Source organism: Myotis nattereri (genome assembly GCF_964212035.1).
Source record: "Myotis nattereri genome assembly, chromosome: 5".
NCBI lineage: Eukaryota > Metazoa > Chordata > Mammalia > Chiroptera > Vespertilionidae > Myotis > Myotis nattereri.
Genome location: NC_138080.1, coordinates 107876270 through 107889575, shown reverse-complemented (window position 1 = coordinate 107889575; position 13306 = coordinate 107876270). Strand labels below are relative to the sequence as shown.

At 56.9% G+C, this 13306-nt stretch overlaps 1 protein-coding gene across 1 annotated transcript; it reads right to left on the bottom strand.

Moving 5' to 3' along the window:
* Positions 1-293: 293 nt before the first annotated feature.
* INTS15 (integrator complex subunit 15) lies at positions 294-12201 on the bottom strand. Its single transcript, XM_081093233.1, has 6 exons — positions 11927-12201; positions 11304-11525; positions 8504-8669; positions 4618-5142; positions 3567-3606; positions 294-1055 (listed from the first exon to the last, which is right to left on the bottom strand). The coding sequence occupies exons 1-6, from the start codon at positions 12116-12118 to the stop codon at positions 854-856; spliced, it is 1347 nt and encodes a 448-aa protein (XP_080949359.1). The 5' UTR covers positions 12119-12201; the 3' UTR covers positions 294-853.
* Between the last annotated feature and the right edge of the window lie 1105 nt (positions 12202-13306).

Genomic DNA, 13306 nt, shown 5'->3' with positions numbered 1-13306 from the left:
CTTTCAGGAGCACTTGGTACCAGAATTAAATTCCAAACCCAGCCAGTGGCAGTGGATGCGTCTCACCAAGAGCAAGTGCTTTCCTTCCGTCCTGCTCTGGCCCCAGCGGGTTTATCCATAAACAAGAAACAGGGGTAATGGAATTGAACACAAAAGAACGGGCCTTTCTGGTGTCAGTCAAAAGGAGCGGCTAGCAGTGTATCCACCCTCCTCACCCTGATCGTGGGGCTGGGGAGGAAGCCGCTGCAGCTCACGGTGATAAGTTCTTAAAACACAGTCCATAAAGCCTACACAACTGTTTAGAAAAGATTTATTTGAACATATGAAAGAAAACTAGACCCCACTGGAACAGAGATGCCCCTTTCACTGGTGACAGGCAACCGCCACAGGTTCCCGCGAACGGCGCCAGGTGCCGGCGTCAGCTGGAGACCACAGGTTCGGCCGGGAGCTCACGGAGCTACGGGGGGGGGGGCCCCGTGTCTACGGCAGGAGCACACCCCAATCACAGGAAAGAAGCGGACAAGTGGACGTGCAAACGCTGCTTCGCTCACCCGTGTCCCCGGACACACGAGACAGCAGGTGCTTAGGATGGCATCTCTGAAAGACGCCCGTGTGGCTCCGTGGAGGGCTGGACACATTCATTTCCTTTCGTCTGTCCATCTGGACTCTCACCAACGCAGCCAGGTAGGAGGCGCCTGGGCTGCGATGTCACAGATCTCCTGCCCCGGACAGTGCTGGTGAGCAGGGGCCGCTGGCCGCCTCCCGAGGCCCTCCTCACGGGCCGCACCCGCTCTGGAAGGCTCTCCGCCCAGGCGTGGAAGGCACGGTGCCGCTCGGCGTTGGTGGGGTCAGCCTAGCGGATGGGCCTGAATGGAAACCCCATGCCCGAGAGGAAGGTGTGCCCGGGGTGCGTGGGCAGGGCGGGGTGGGCAGCGGGGTGGGCAGGCACGGCCCCGTAGCCCAGCGGTGGCGTGTGGATGTGAGGATAGAACCCTGGGGGGAGGGCCGCGTGGGGCGACTGTGGCACGGGCCCCGAGATCACCAGCTGCAGCAGGCTGCGAACACAAGGAGAAGGGTTAGCACGCGGATCCCAGATGGCGGCATCTGCCACGCGGTGTCGGGCTGGCCCTGGCCCCTGGACTTGGTGTCATGGGGAGGCAGGAGAGAGGCCTGGCCACACACAGCCCTCACACAGGCACCGAGAGGCACCGGAGGCGGGTAGAGAACACGCAGGTTCCCAGACGGGGAAACGGAACAGGGAGACAGAGGGTGGTTTGTGGCTGGGGAGGAACAGGAGGGGGTGACAGGATGAGACTGGGACGGGGTAGAGAAGAGAGGAAGGGCCAGCAGGGGAAAAGCCAGGACCTTGCATGTGACAAGGTGACAATGCGGGGGAGGGACCTGAGAAACCCTAGATGCCCAGGAGGCGGGCACAGGACAGGGGGAGGGGCTGCAGTCCACAGGGGCAGCCTCGGTGCCTGCCTTCAGCCTCAACTGTCTACACTTAGGGGCGTCGTGACTGAGGCTGCAGCAAGCAGGCAGCAGGCCAGCGTCCTCAGAGTCCTTCTTAACGACACAAAAGCGGGCTCCCGGACACCCAGAGTCCTGGACAGGCGGGACCCAGCCTGACCCCTGCAGGGGCCACTCCCGTCCCACTCCCACCCCCTAGCCACTGGCTCCTTCACTCCCAGGCCTCAGGGGCGTCCCCTCCCACCCCACCCAGGCCCCCTTCCACCCTCAGTGACCCCCAAGCCCGAGGTGCCGAGCACCTCCTCCAGCTGCGTTCTCCTTGCTCTGTTCCCGGAAATCCTCTGTCCCCCGAATTCAATGTCACTCCCTCCTGACACACCCTGACGGGTTTCTTCCTCTGACCAGTTTCATCCTGTCTGACTTCATTCTCCTCGCCCAGCAGGATCAGCAGAGCTCCTTAACCTCCAGCTGCCAGACCTCAGCCCCACGCGGTCAGCCTCAAAGGACCAACTCCTGGCCACTGGAAAGCCGTCTCAGGCCGCCCCCTCCGCGACAGGCCTGCTCCTGGCTCTGCTCCCTCCTGCTCCCAGCCCGGCCTCTGCTTTCAACTAGAACAGCGGTTCTCAACCTTCCTGATGCCGCGACCCTTTCACACAGCTCCTCATGTGGTGGTGACCCCAACCATAAAATTATTTTCGTTGCTACTTCATAACTGTCATGTTGCTACTGTTATGAATCATAATGCAAATATCTGATATGCAGGATGTACTTTCATTGTTACAAATTGAACATAATTAAAGCATAGTGGTTAGTCACAAAAACAGTATGTAATTATATATGTGTTTTCCGATGGTCTTAGGCGACCCCTGTGAAAGGGTCGTTCGACACCCAAAGGGGTCGCGACCCACAGGTTGAGAACCGCCGAACCAGACACATTAGAAACCTTTCCGCAGTGAGCTGCCAGTGTCTGCTTTTGGGGGATACAATGTTCCATCCTGAGGTAACCCTCCCCCAGCCGCTGGCCACAATGACGACCTTCAGGGGAAACCTGCCTAACCCGGTGTAACACTGCACAGTGATGAGCAGCCCACCCGTCGGAGCGTCAGGTGGCCTCCAGCTTTCTGCTAATAACACTACATTTGCATGAAACATTTTTGTGCATAACTTCTGCCTCTTAGAGTCGGTGAAATTAATTAGATTAAGTAGAACCCCTAAATTATGGAAATAGCAGTAAAAGTGACAGCAGCTAACCCTTCTTAGATACTCAACAAAACAAGCACTGCTCCCAGTGCTCCACGGAGGAGGCAGGACATGTGGCTGGAACAGTCTTTCTGGACTTGACAGGGAAGGGAGGCGGTGGGAGGTAGGGAACCTGCCTGAGGTCACGGAGAGGAAGCAGTGAGGCGGGAATTCTTCCCAGAGGCTGTGCGACCACAGTTCCTGCTTCCCACCCCAGGATCACTGCTTCCCCAAAGGACAACCACCAACCATTATGCGGAGTCCCAGATGGCGCAGGCCATGCTAAGACATTCACAAGTGTCACCCCGCTTGGTCCTCACTACAACCCCAGGAGGCAGCTGAGTCAGTGCCCCCATTTACAAGGGGGTCCACCGAGGCTCAGAGCCAGGCAGAGACAACCCAAGCACCACAGCCAACCAGACAGAACCACGCTCAGCTCCGGCAGTGCCGCAGGATGCCCAGGCGCTGGCCTGACCGACACACTGTGCCCGAGGGCGGTGGCTCCGCACCGTTTCCCAAAGGGCGACCCGGCTCAGCGTCACCGGCATTGCGCACCGGCATCACCGCAAAGCTGTGGACGCACAGCGCGGAGCGAGCGTGACGCTCTCAGCTGGTTCCGGCTTCTTTCCTCGACTCCGGCAAGATGACCACCTTTTCGCCTTCTTCATCTCTGATTGACCCTGACTTGGCCTTCCTCTCAGGCGGGTTATGTCCTCATATCTGCCCCCTTATCATCAGTCCTTAAGGGCCTCCTTATATCCAGAAGCTTTGGAGCCTGCGGGCCAGGACAGGGGTCCACCCTGCCCCGCACCCCCCTTCCACCCCCACCCGACCCGAAGTCTTGAGAGGGCACTTACTTATTGTGGGGGAGCCTGGAGCACAAGGTCCTCAGGTCATCTGAAACCAAGGAGATAGGTCGTTAAGGCACGGACGGAGAAAACAGGATGGAATGTTCTCTGGCGGCTGCTGAGGGGCCAGTGAGACGGCAATGCTGCCCGACACTCCAGTTCCCTGGCATCGTTCAGAAGCTGTTCTCTCTTTCCTCAGCGTTTGCTTTAACAAACGAGCCCCAAATAGACTGTCTCGCTTAGGGAGTGGCAGCTGTATCGGCAACGTCCGAAGCTGGGAGGCCCCGAGGCAGGGCTCCCCCGGGCAGATCGCCGCCCAGGGCAAGAGCCTGGTAAGAGGGAAACCCGTCACCAGAGACCACAGCCTGGGGACACGGGCAGCTTCTGGGAGCCAACGGTTCAAAGGGGAGCACAGCCCTAGCCGGTGTGGCTCCGTTGGTTGGAGTGTCGCCCCGAACACCAAAGGTTGCTGGTTCGATTCCTGGTCAGGGCACATATCCAAGTTGTAGGTTTGATCTGCGGTTGGGGTGCGTATGGGAGGCAACTGAGCCATGTTTCCCCCTCACATCAATGTTTCTCTCTCCCCCTCTGCCTTCCTCTCTCTGGAATCAATGACCAAAAAAAAAAGGGCAAACACAGGTGTGTCATCAGCACAGGCCCATTCGCCTGAGCCATCAAGCACTAAAATGCAGAATTAAGGAACCTTAAAACAGGGGAGGGGAATGCTTTATGCATTTCAATCTATGCATTTTACTGCATGTAAATTATGCCTCAATAAAAAAGGAATTAAAGGGAATCTTCTGCAGAAAGAGAAGCTTGCCTGAGAGGAAAGATACTCAGCTCTCACACCTGTCCTGGCAGCGATGGCCAGGAGCCACAGCGACATCAGGTCACAGTGCTCTGCCTGGGGATGTCCCGAGTCCCCCCCTCCTCCCCCGTTCACTAACGGGAAGAAGTCCCAGAAGAGGCAGCGCTCGGTACTGGCCCAGGAGCCCCTGTGTTCTGTGGGGTGGACTGTGGTGTCCCTCCCCCAGGAAGGCCTAGGCAGGGAGCCACCCACCTCTCGTGCACAGCAGGGCTCCGGAGGCCATGGCCACCTGCAAGGCCTGGGCGAGGCGGTCCAGGGAGAGCTCGATCTCCTGGGAGGCGTTGAGGGGGTTCAGCTCGTCCGCCAGCCGGTTGATCTCCTCAACCAGCGGGACCATGTGGTCGAACAGGATGAGCCCCAGGCGCCCGTAGAGGTTCTTCTCGGTGAGGTGCACCTGCAGCACCATGAGCACCTGCAGGACGCTGAGGTGCAGCTTGGAGTACAGGAGGTGGGGGTCCCTGTCCAGCCCTGCCGAGTCCGGGGCGGCTTTGGTGGCGACGTGGCCATTGGACAAGGAGGGCTTCTTCTTCCTTTTATAAGCCAGAGGGGCCTTCACACACCAGCGGATCAATCCAGTGAGCGGGGTGAGCTCTAAAAACCCTATTGGGAGGTTGGCTGCAATTGGAGTATTTAAAAAGGTGATGAGAATCAACCTCGAGTCCTCAAAGATCCAGGAGACAATCATGTCGAGCAAGTCCAGCGGTGGGATGAGGTCGTCTGCAAAGATACGCCAAGTCAGGAGGGTTTCCGGCCCCAGGGACAGAAGTGGGCGGAGGGGGGTGGAGCCCCAGGTTCACGGTACTCATCACCCCACACCCACATTATCTACTTCCCTGCTCGTCTGTTTTCTGTCCCGTTCCCTGGACATCCCCTCCACGAGGGCTGGGACTCCTGCCTTAGTATCAGGACCGCCTGGCCGAGGCAGGGCTCAGAAATACTCGTGAACTTGGCAATTCCCGAGAACTCCACCGCCTTGAGGGAAGTTTGTTCTGTGTGTCATTTTAAATCAAATTCCACACCTCTCATGTCCCAGCTTCACACACTTCACCCCTCCCTGGAGAGTACACTTCGCTGTGGTGTTGGCGTCTCCTCCAGGCACATGAGCTACGGTGGCCTTCGAGGAGCAGAGATCAGCCAGTGATGTCAGCTGCCAAGGGCCACCTCAGCTTCCTGTCTAAGCGACAGCCTGACCTCCTGTGACTCTAGGACCTGGCGCGTTCTACGGCTTAGAGAAGAACAATGAAAACAAACGCTGATATTGACTTTGGGCTTACGATGTTCCCGGCAACGGTCTAATTCCTTTCCACAGATGAACACATGTAACCCTCAAACAACCCCAGAGGAAACAGGCACAGCGATGCTAATTTCCCCAGGACTCATCAAACATATGTGGTGGGCCCAGACCTGACCCCAGGTGGTCCGGCTCTTAACAAGGCCACACGGCGTGGCCCTGGGGTCAGCGGCTCTGGGATCGGTGTGCGATACCCTTCGGTGGCTGTGCAGGGAGTGGGCTGTGCTCCCCTCAGCTCAGGACAGAGCCCCGCCAGAGCCAGACAAGAGTGTGGGGGTGGGGAGACGTCGGTGAAAGGCTCCGAGGCTTTCTCCCTGAGATGCTGCCTGTGTTTGGGTGTTACGCCACCGCACCCCCACCCCCCCAGTCCGATTCCTTCTGCTATGAAGTGATGGCAACAGCAGGGAGCAGCTGCCTATGACTCTTATGTGACAACATAAACAGTGGGCGACCCTGTGTGTGATCCCCAATTCCCCCCGAGACACTCCTGCCTGGGAAACACCAGTCTCACACTCACTTCTCTGGCATACGCTCTCCCTCCTCCCCCCCAGCACCCGACCTAAGCTGAGGCGCCTCTGAGAACCTGAAGGCGGGGTACGCGTGTGAGCCTGTGTACATGTGTGCACTCGAGTACATAATCCCTAGGACCTTCCTACGCAGACCTGAGCTCTCAGCTCCATTCGAGCCTCAGAGGTCCTGCTGGGTTTGGGGAGCTCCTCCCTTTGGGTGGCCCTGAAGGCACTGACTCCCCGGGAATCTCTCCTGCCCCCAGAAGCGTCCTGGGGCAGCAGCTTCGCCATTCTGATGGCAGAGCCCGGGCCCAGCCCTCTAGGCTGCCGCTGTGCGCCGGGATTCCCGCTTCTCCAACTCAGCAGTTGCACATTCAGTGCGCACAGCTTTTCATGTCAATCACACTCCACAGAACGGCGTACTGACGTGCCGGCCTGGCAAGCTGGCTTGAGAGAAAAAGACTATGGCCCACATCCATTCTAGAACGTTAGTGGTGTTCTCTGAACGTCATTTCTTTTTCCATGTTAGTCAACCCCTTCCTAATACTAAGGCCAATTTCTGTCCCTGTTGGGCTAGAACAGTGGTCGGCAAACTGCGACTCGCGAGCCACATGCGGCTCTTTGGCCCCTTGAGTGTGGCTTTTCCACAAAATACCGACTTCTGTGCATGGGCCACGAAGTTTCAATTGCACTATACGTGCGCGCCTGCATGTGGTATTTTGTGGAAGAGCCACACTCAAGGGGCCAAAGAGCCGCATGTGGCTCGCGAGCCGCAGTTTGCTGACCACTGGCCTAGAATAACTGTAGACTAAAAGGGCAACCAGGAAGCGGTGAACTAGGTTTAACTAAATCTTTCCTAATGGAAAGCAAAGCCCTGAATAGTGTTCCCAACTACTAACAGCTATTAGCTACTAGATCAAGGTAACAGACAGCTGCCCTGGCCGGTGTGGCTCAATTGGTTGAGCATCATCCCAGGCACCAGGAGTTCACCAGTTCGATTCCTGGTCAGAGCAGATGCCTCGGTTGTGGGCTCAATCTCCCAGAGGGGGCGTGCAAGAGTCAGCGATCGATGTTTCTCTCTCACATCTATGTTTCTCTCTCTCCCCCTCACCCTTCCCCCTCTTTCAAATCAATAACTTCCTTTTCTTTTTTAATGGAGACTGTTTGTCAGTCCTTGAGGGCAAGAGCCAAGAGCAGAGCAGGAACCTGGAAGAGAAAATCGGCTTTGAGCAGCTCTGCAGAGCAAGCTGCTCACCAGGGCAAGGCCCTAACTGCCCCGAGTGGAAATCAGGGCCACAGCTTTTGCCCCAATTCAACCAGAGCTGGGAAGCTATTTATTGGGTGTCTTTACTGGGAGTCTGCATAAAATCTGACCACAAGGACAAGGGCTTCTTCCAGCTGAAGTCAAATGCCATCTAATGGCCACCTGAGGACCTCTCCTGGCATCTTGCTAAGGAAGTCTCCAAATCCTCACCACGCCGGCTGGTGTGGCTCAGTGGTTGAGCATCAACCTATGGACCAGGAGGTCACAGTTCGATTCCCGTTCAGGGCACACGCCTAGATTGTGGGCTTGATTCCCAGTGTGGGGTGTGCAAGAGGCAGCCGATCAGTGATTCTCTCTCATCATTGATGTTTCTATCTCTCTCTCCCTCTCCCTTCCTCTCTTTGAAATCAGTAAAAATATATTAAAAATAAAAATAAAAACCTCACCGAGAGCAGGCCCGAGGGCCCACCTCCTAGTCCGAGGCACTGAGGACACATCACACTGAGGAAGGCCCGTTGCCAAAAATGTTTCATTTGAATCTTCTCAGTAGGAAACAAAGAAATCCAAATTGAGGGACATTCTGCAAAACAACAGGCCCGAGCTCTTTAAACAGTCAGTGCCCTAAGACATGTTTTTAACCGCTGGGGACTGTTCTAGACTTAAAGACCAAAGCCACATGACGGCTCCGTGCGATGCATGCTCCTGAGCTGGGTCCTGAGTTCTCCCGACCCCCAGGGGGAGAGGAGGCTACCGGAGACATAATGAGACCATCAGGGAGGCCTGACACAGGCTATCTGAGAGACAGCCACCTGTGTCCTCGCGATACTCCGTTCTCAGGTGCGGCCATGATGTGGTTATGTAAGTGAAGGGCCTGTTCTGAGGAAGCACGTGCTTACGCACTTGACGTTGGCAACAAACTCAAAAGCTCAGGGAAAAATACCTGTGAGTGTGGACAGGAGGGAGGAAGGGCAAAAGGGGCGAACATCCACTGGGGAGTCAAGGTGAGCTACATACCTGACGACAGGTCGTACAGCGCGGTGACGGAGGTGATGAACTGGCAGCAGAAGCGAGGGCTGGCGCTGAAGATCTGCCTCAGCGTCTGCACGGAGCCGGGCACCAAGCAGCAGTAGTCATCCACCAGGGCCCTGGCCAGCCGCACGCAGTAGACCACGGGCGTCCGCTGCAAAGAAGCCACAGCGCGTGACCACGGGGGTCGCGGGCTGGCGACCAGCAGCTGCGCACATCTGGTGAAACCGGCCCCCAGCCCGGGCAGAACCCTCCAGCGGGCAAGGACCTGGGGGCTTGCTCTGCCGCAGGGGTTGGCAAACTCAAGCCCACGGCCCAACTGCACCCCCTCGGCTGCTGTGAACGCGGTGGTCCTGACACAGCCCTGCGACAGGCTCGCCTACTGTCTAGGCTGCTGTGACAGACACGGCAAGATCCGCAAAGCCTAAGATAGATATTTTCTTGCCCTCTCGTCAAAGGCCTGCCGGCCCTTGCTTCGAAGTTTCCTTAGGAAAACATCATTTCTGACACCTTCTGTGAACCTGCAGCTGAGACTCCAATGGTGAAAATGAATGGCTGCTACCGCCTAAAGGGCCCGGAGAGTCTGGGAACTACCTCAGGGGTGAGAGCGGCCGCTCCATTCTCACAGCTCTGTCCTCCCACGGCTTCCCTGACACTCCCCAGCCCTACACCCCCACCCGCCCCGGCCCTCTCCCTTGCACTCAGACGCCGATCTGTGAGTACTGCCACGTTCACCGGCTGCCGGGGACGCCACAGTCCCAGGCCCCATCGTGGCCTCCAGGGCAAACTGCATGGAGACAGCGGGCCAGATGGTCCATTCAGGCTAAACTCTGCCCATGACACCGCACCACCCACCTCTCCCTTTCCTCGGGAGGAGGCTGCAGCCCCTCCCAGTGCGGCAAACCCCTACCCAGACCACAGAGACCCCGTCCTGCTGTTCAAATCTGCTCTCCTGCTGCCAGAATGCCAGCACGACCGCGCCGAGAGAGAGAGAGAGAGAAAATCCTGTGATGGTCACAAAAGGCTAAGCTTGACTTCACTAGACTAAGGCCTAGAGGTAATCTTAAGGTTAAAGACAGCGCACATGATCAATTCAGATGCCCCAGAAATCATACTGATGAGATTTAAGGCACAGACTCCACTGAGATTTGCCTGTGTACTACAAAAAAAACCCCAAAAAACAAAAATGTATCTTTTTGCTAGCCAAAATTCTTAAAAATTAATTTTAGAGAAAAGTATCAATTTAGTGTTCCACTTGGTTGATTCTTGTATGTGTCCTGACAGGGGATCGAACCCACAACCCTGGCGTATGAGGACGATGCTCCAACCAACTGAGCTACCCAGCCAGGGCTCACTAGACAGATTTTAATGATAAGAAAGATTACAAGATGCCCTGGCCCGGTGGCTCAGTTGGTTGGAGCGTCACCCCATACACCAAAAGGTTGCCGAGTTTGATTTGGGTCAGGGCACACACCTAGGTTGCAGGTTCAATCCCCAGTTGGGGTGGATATAGGAGGCAGCCAATTGATGTCTCTCCCTCACATAGATGTTGCTCTCTCTCTCTCCAAAAAATCAATAAAAACATATCCTTGGGTGAGGATTTTTTAAAAAAGGTTACAAGGAAAATATTTAAATACAATTTTTAAAAATCATTTCAAGAACTTGGGAATGAACAGGTTTGTGAAACTGAATGCAATAAATTCTGTTAGCATCGGTGAGAATATTAATAAATCTCACTTAAGCCCTAGCTGGTTTGGCTCAGTGGACAGAGCAGTGGCCTGCGGACTGAAGGGTTCTGGGTTTGATTCCAGTCAAGGACACATGCCCAGGTTGCAGGCTTGATCCCCAGTGAGGGGTGTGCAGGGGGCAGCCAATCAATGATTCTCTCTCATCATTGATGTTTCTATCTCTCTCTCTCCCTCTCCCTTCCTCTCTGAAATCAATAAAAATACATTTTTTAAAAATCTGTTAAAAATTACTCTAAGTAGATTATCAAATTCTCAAAGACCCTAAGTAACAAAAAAGGAAAACAAAATGTATCTTCCGAAATACCATCTAACAAAACATCAACTGTAAAGAGACACTTTTCCTTTGATATTTAAAACACTCTAGAGCCCTAGCTGGTTTGGCTCAGTGGATAGAGCATCAATCAGCAGAAGGGTCCCAGGTTTGATTCTGGTCAAGGGCATGTACGTCGGTTGCGGGCCCAATCCTCAGTGGCGGCCGTGCAGGAGGCAGCCAACCGATGATGTTTCTCTCTCATCGATGTTTCTATCTCTCTATCCCTCTCCCTTGCTCTCTCTCTCTAAAAAGTAAATAAATAAAAACACTCTGGAAAGCTCTTATGTCCCTCTCCGTTAGAACAGCCATCCACTCTGTAATGTCATCCTAGGACAATGCAAACAACACCCATGCCGACGGACCTAACGGTATAGAAGACAAGCAAAGGTGCCACAATGACTCGTAATGATCTTAAAGAAACAAATCCTATCTCTGAGGCTGCATGCAGAGCAGTTTTCACAACCCCACCTATCACTTTCAACTAAGAAAAGGGATTTTTCACTTGTTCCAAAGACAGAGCCTTTCTTTTTGAAATTAATGTTCCATCACAAGCTACTGTTTTCTCAAGAATGGTTACCACTTGTATGTAAAGATAGGCCTGGGGCATGAGCATACGGGGTAGTGACATGAACCAGACAGACCGCACGCGGCAAAGGCCTCTCAAGAAACCCAATTAGTTGAACATTCCTCCCCGGGCCTGGGGAGGAGGCTATTCCCACAGAAGTACCTGGAGCCAGGAGGCCGCGCACTCCAACACTGGGATTCGACACACGGCCACTGCCATGGAGACCAGTTTCCCCAACAGGCTCATCCGGCTGTCATCCGCTTTGTTCCCTTGGGGGCTGAAAAGGGACGAGAAAATAATCTGCCGGACAGAGTCCTTGGACTGGTCCTGGAAATAATTGCACATGATTTCAAGCAGTTGAAGCTCCTGAAGTGAATTCAATCTCTATAAAAACAAACCCGGGAGAAGCGATGAGACACTTGGCTTCAGCATGCACATTCATTCAGACAGTAAGAACACAGCCGCTCCCTTCCCCGGGGACCCCCCCCCCCCCAGCCCGGTGCCAGGGAGGGCACCTCTGCCGTTACTCCCAGGAAAGGCCACTGCACAGCACGGCGCACCCTCCCGGGGCCCTCAAGGTGTCTCCCTAACGCCAGGGCGGCACGGCTGTCACCGCCGCGCCAAGCAGGCACACGGAGGAGCCATGCCCAGGACCCGGGGAGGTCGTTAGGGCTGCGGAGGAGCCAGGCCACGGGCGCGAGCGAGCCCGGCTAACATCGCCGCCGCGACGGGGAGAGGGCGCAGTGCCCTCCGGCCGCGGTCCCCCGGCCGCCCAGCCGCCGCACCTTGGGCTGCGCGCCGCGCTCCTTGGGCACCTGGTACACGAACTCCTCGAGCAGCTCCACGGGGCCCTTGTCCACGAGCGGCAGCGGCGCGCTCTGCAGCTGGCTGCTGAAGTAGATGTCCAGGTGGTACAGCACCTCCTTGGCGGCGCTCAGCGCGTCCCGGCGCAGCAGCGAGTGGCGGATGTCGCTCATGGCGCGGCCGCCGCCGTCCGGGGCGCCGCGAGCGCGGCGGGACTTCCGCCCCGAGCCCCGCGGACGCGCCCGCCGCCCTGGAGACAAAGAGGCCGCGACCCGCACCCCGCCCGCCGAGCCGGGCCTGGGCCGCGGCGCCCGCCCGCCCGCCGCTCCCGGCTCGGGCCCGCTCAGGGGGCCATCTCCTCCGGTCGCCAGCGGGGAACCTAGGGGTGCGACCGCCGCGCCGCCGCCGAGAGCTCGGGAGCCCGACGCCGCGGAGGCGAACGGCGGGGGAATGCCGAGCGCGGCGACGGCGGCCCGCAGGGGTCAACAGCCTCGGGAGGGCGCCACCTGGCGGCGATGTCTGCGGTGCGGAAGGGCGCCGCCGCGGCCGGAGGTGCGCAGGCCCCGCCCGCCGGCCCCGCCCCGCCCGCCGGCCCCGCCCCGCCCCGCCCGCCGGCCCCGCCCCGCCCCGCCCGCCCCTGCGCCGCGAGACCGCCTCCGGGCCTGGGGCGCGCAGGTTGGGGCGCGCAGGTTGGGGCGCGCAGGTTGACGCCCGCAGCGGCCCTGCGGGTGTCACAGCCACCCGTGCTCATGGGGTCCTGCGCTCCCCCGCCCCGCCTCCCGCAAGATGGCAGACGGCTGCTCCCTTCGCCCCTTCAGCCCGGGTTCAAACCTCCACGTGTGATTTCACCGTCCTTTCCCACCAACAAGCATAGTGGGTAGCGCAGGGCACGGGCTCAGCCTCAGGAATTCACTTTAAAGATGGTATCTGCTCTGAACTCCAGGGGCTACGCGGTCAAACGATGCCTCCCGACCAGTTCCTGCCCGAGTTCCTACTCCCCAACCCCCCAACCCCTTCAGTGGCCGGGGAGGGGATCTTGGGTACCCTGCTCCCAACGGCGCTCCCGTCCCAACAGCCCTCCGCACTTTCGGTGAGTCTTTTTCCAGCACTCACCTCTGCACTGAATTACTTGTGCTTAGTTAGGAATTTAAAAATAGGGCTGGCACTGGTCAGTTAGAACCTCATCCCAATAATCCAAAGTTTCAGGTTTGGTTCCGGGCCAGGGCACATACAAGCAGCAACCAATGAATGCTTAAATAGGCGGGACCACAACTTGATGTTTCTGTCTGTCTGTCCATCTCTCTCCCCCTTCCTAAAACCAATCAATAAATTTTTTTTAAAAGGACAGAAAATACTTGATA

Excerpts from the sequence above, each read along its gene's own strand:
- INTS15 (XM_081093233.1), bottom strand. The coding sequence starts at position 12,118 with ATGAGCGACATCCGCCACTCGCTGCTGCGCCGGGACGCGCTGAGCGCC. Across the intron at positions 11,526-11,926 it reads AGCGCGGCGCGCAGCCCAAG|AGATTGAATTCACTTCAGGA; the intron begins GTGCGGCGGCTG and ends TTGTTTTTATAG. Across the intron at positions 5,143-8,503 it reads GCTGTACGACCTGTCGTCAG|ACGACCTCATCCCACCGCTG; the intron begins GTATGTAGCTCA and ends GTATCTTTGCAG.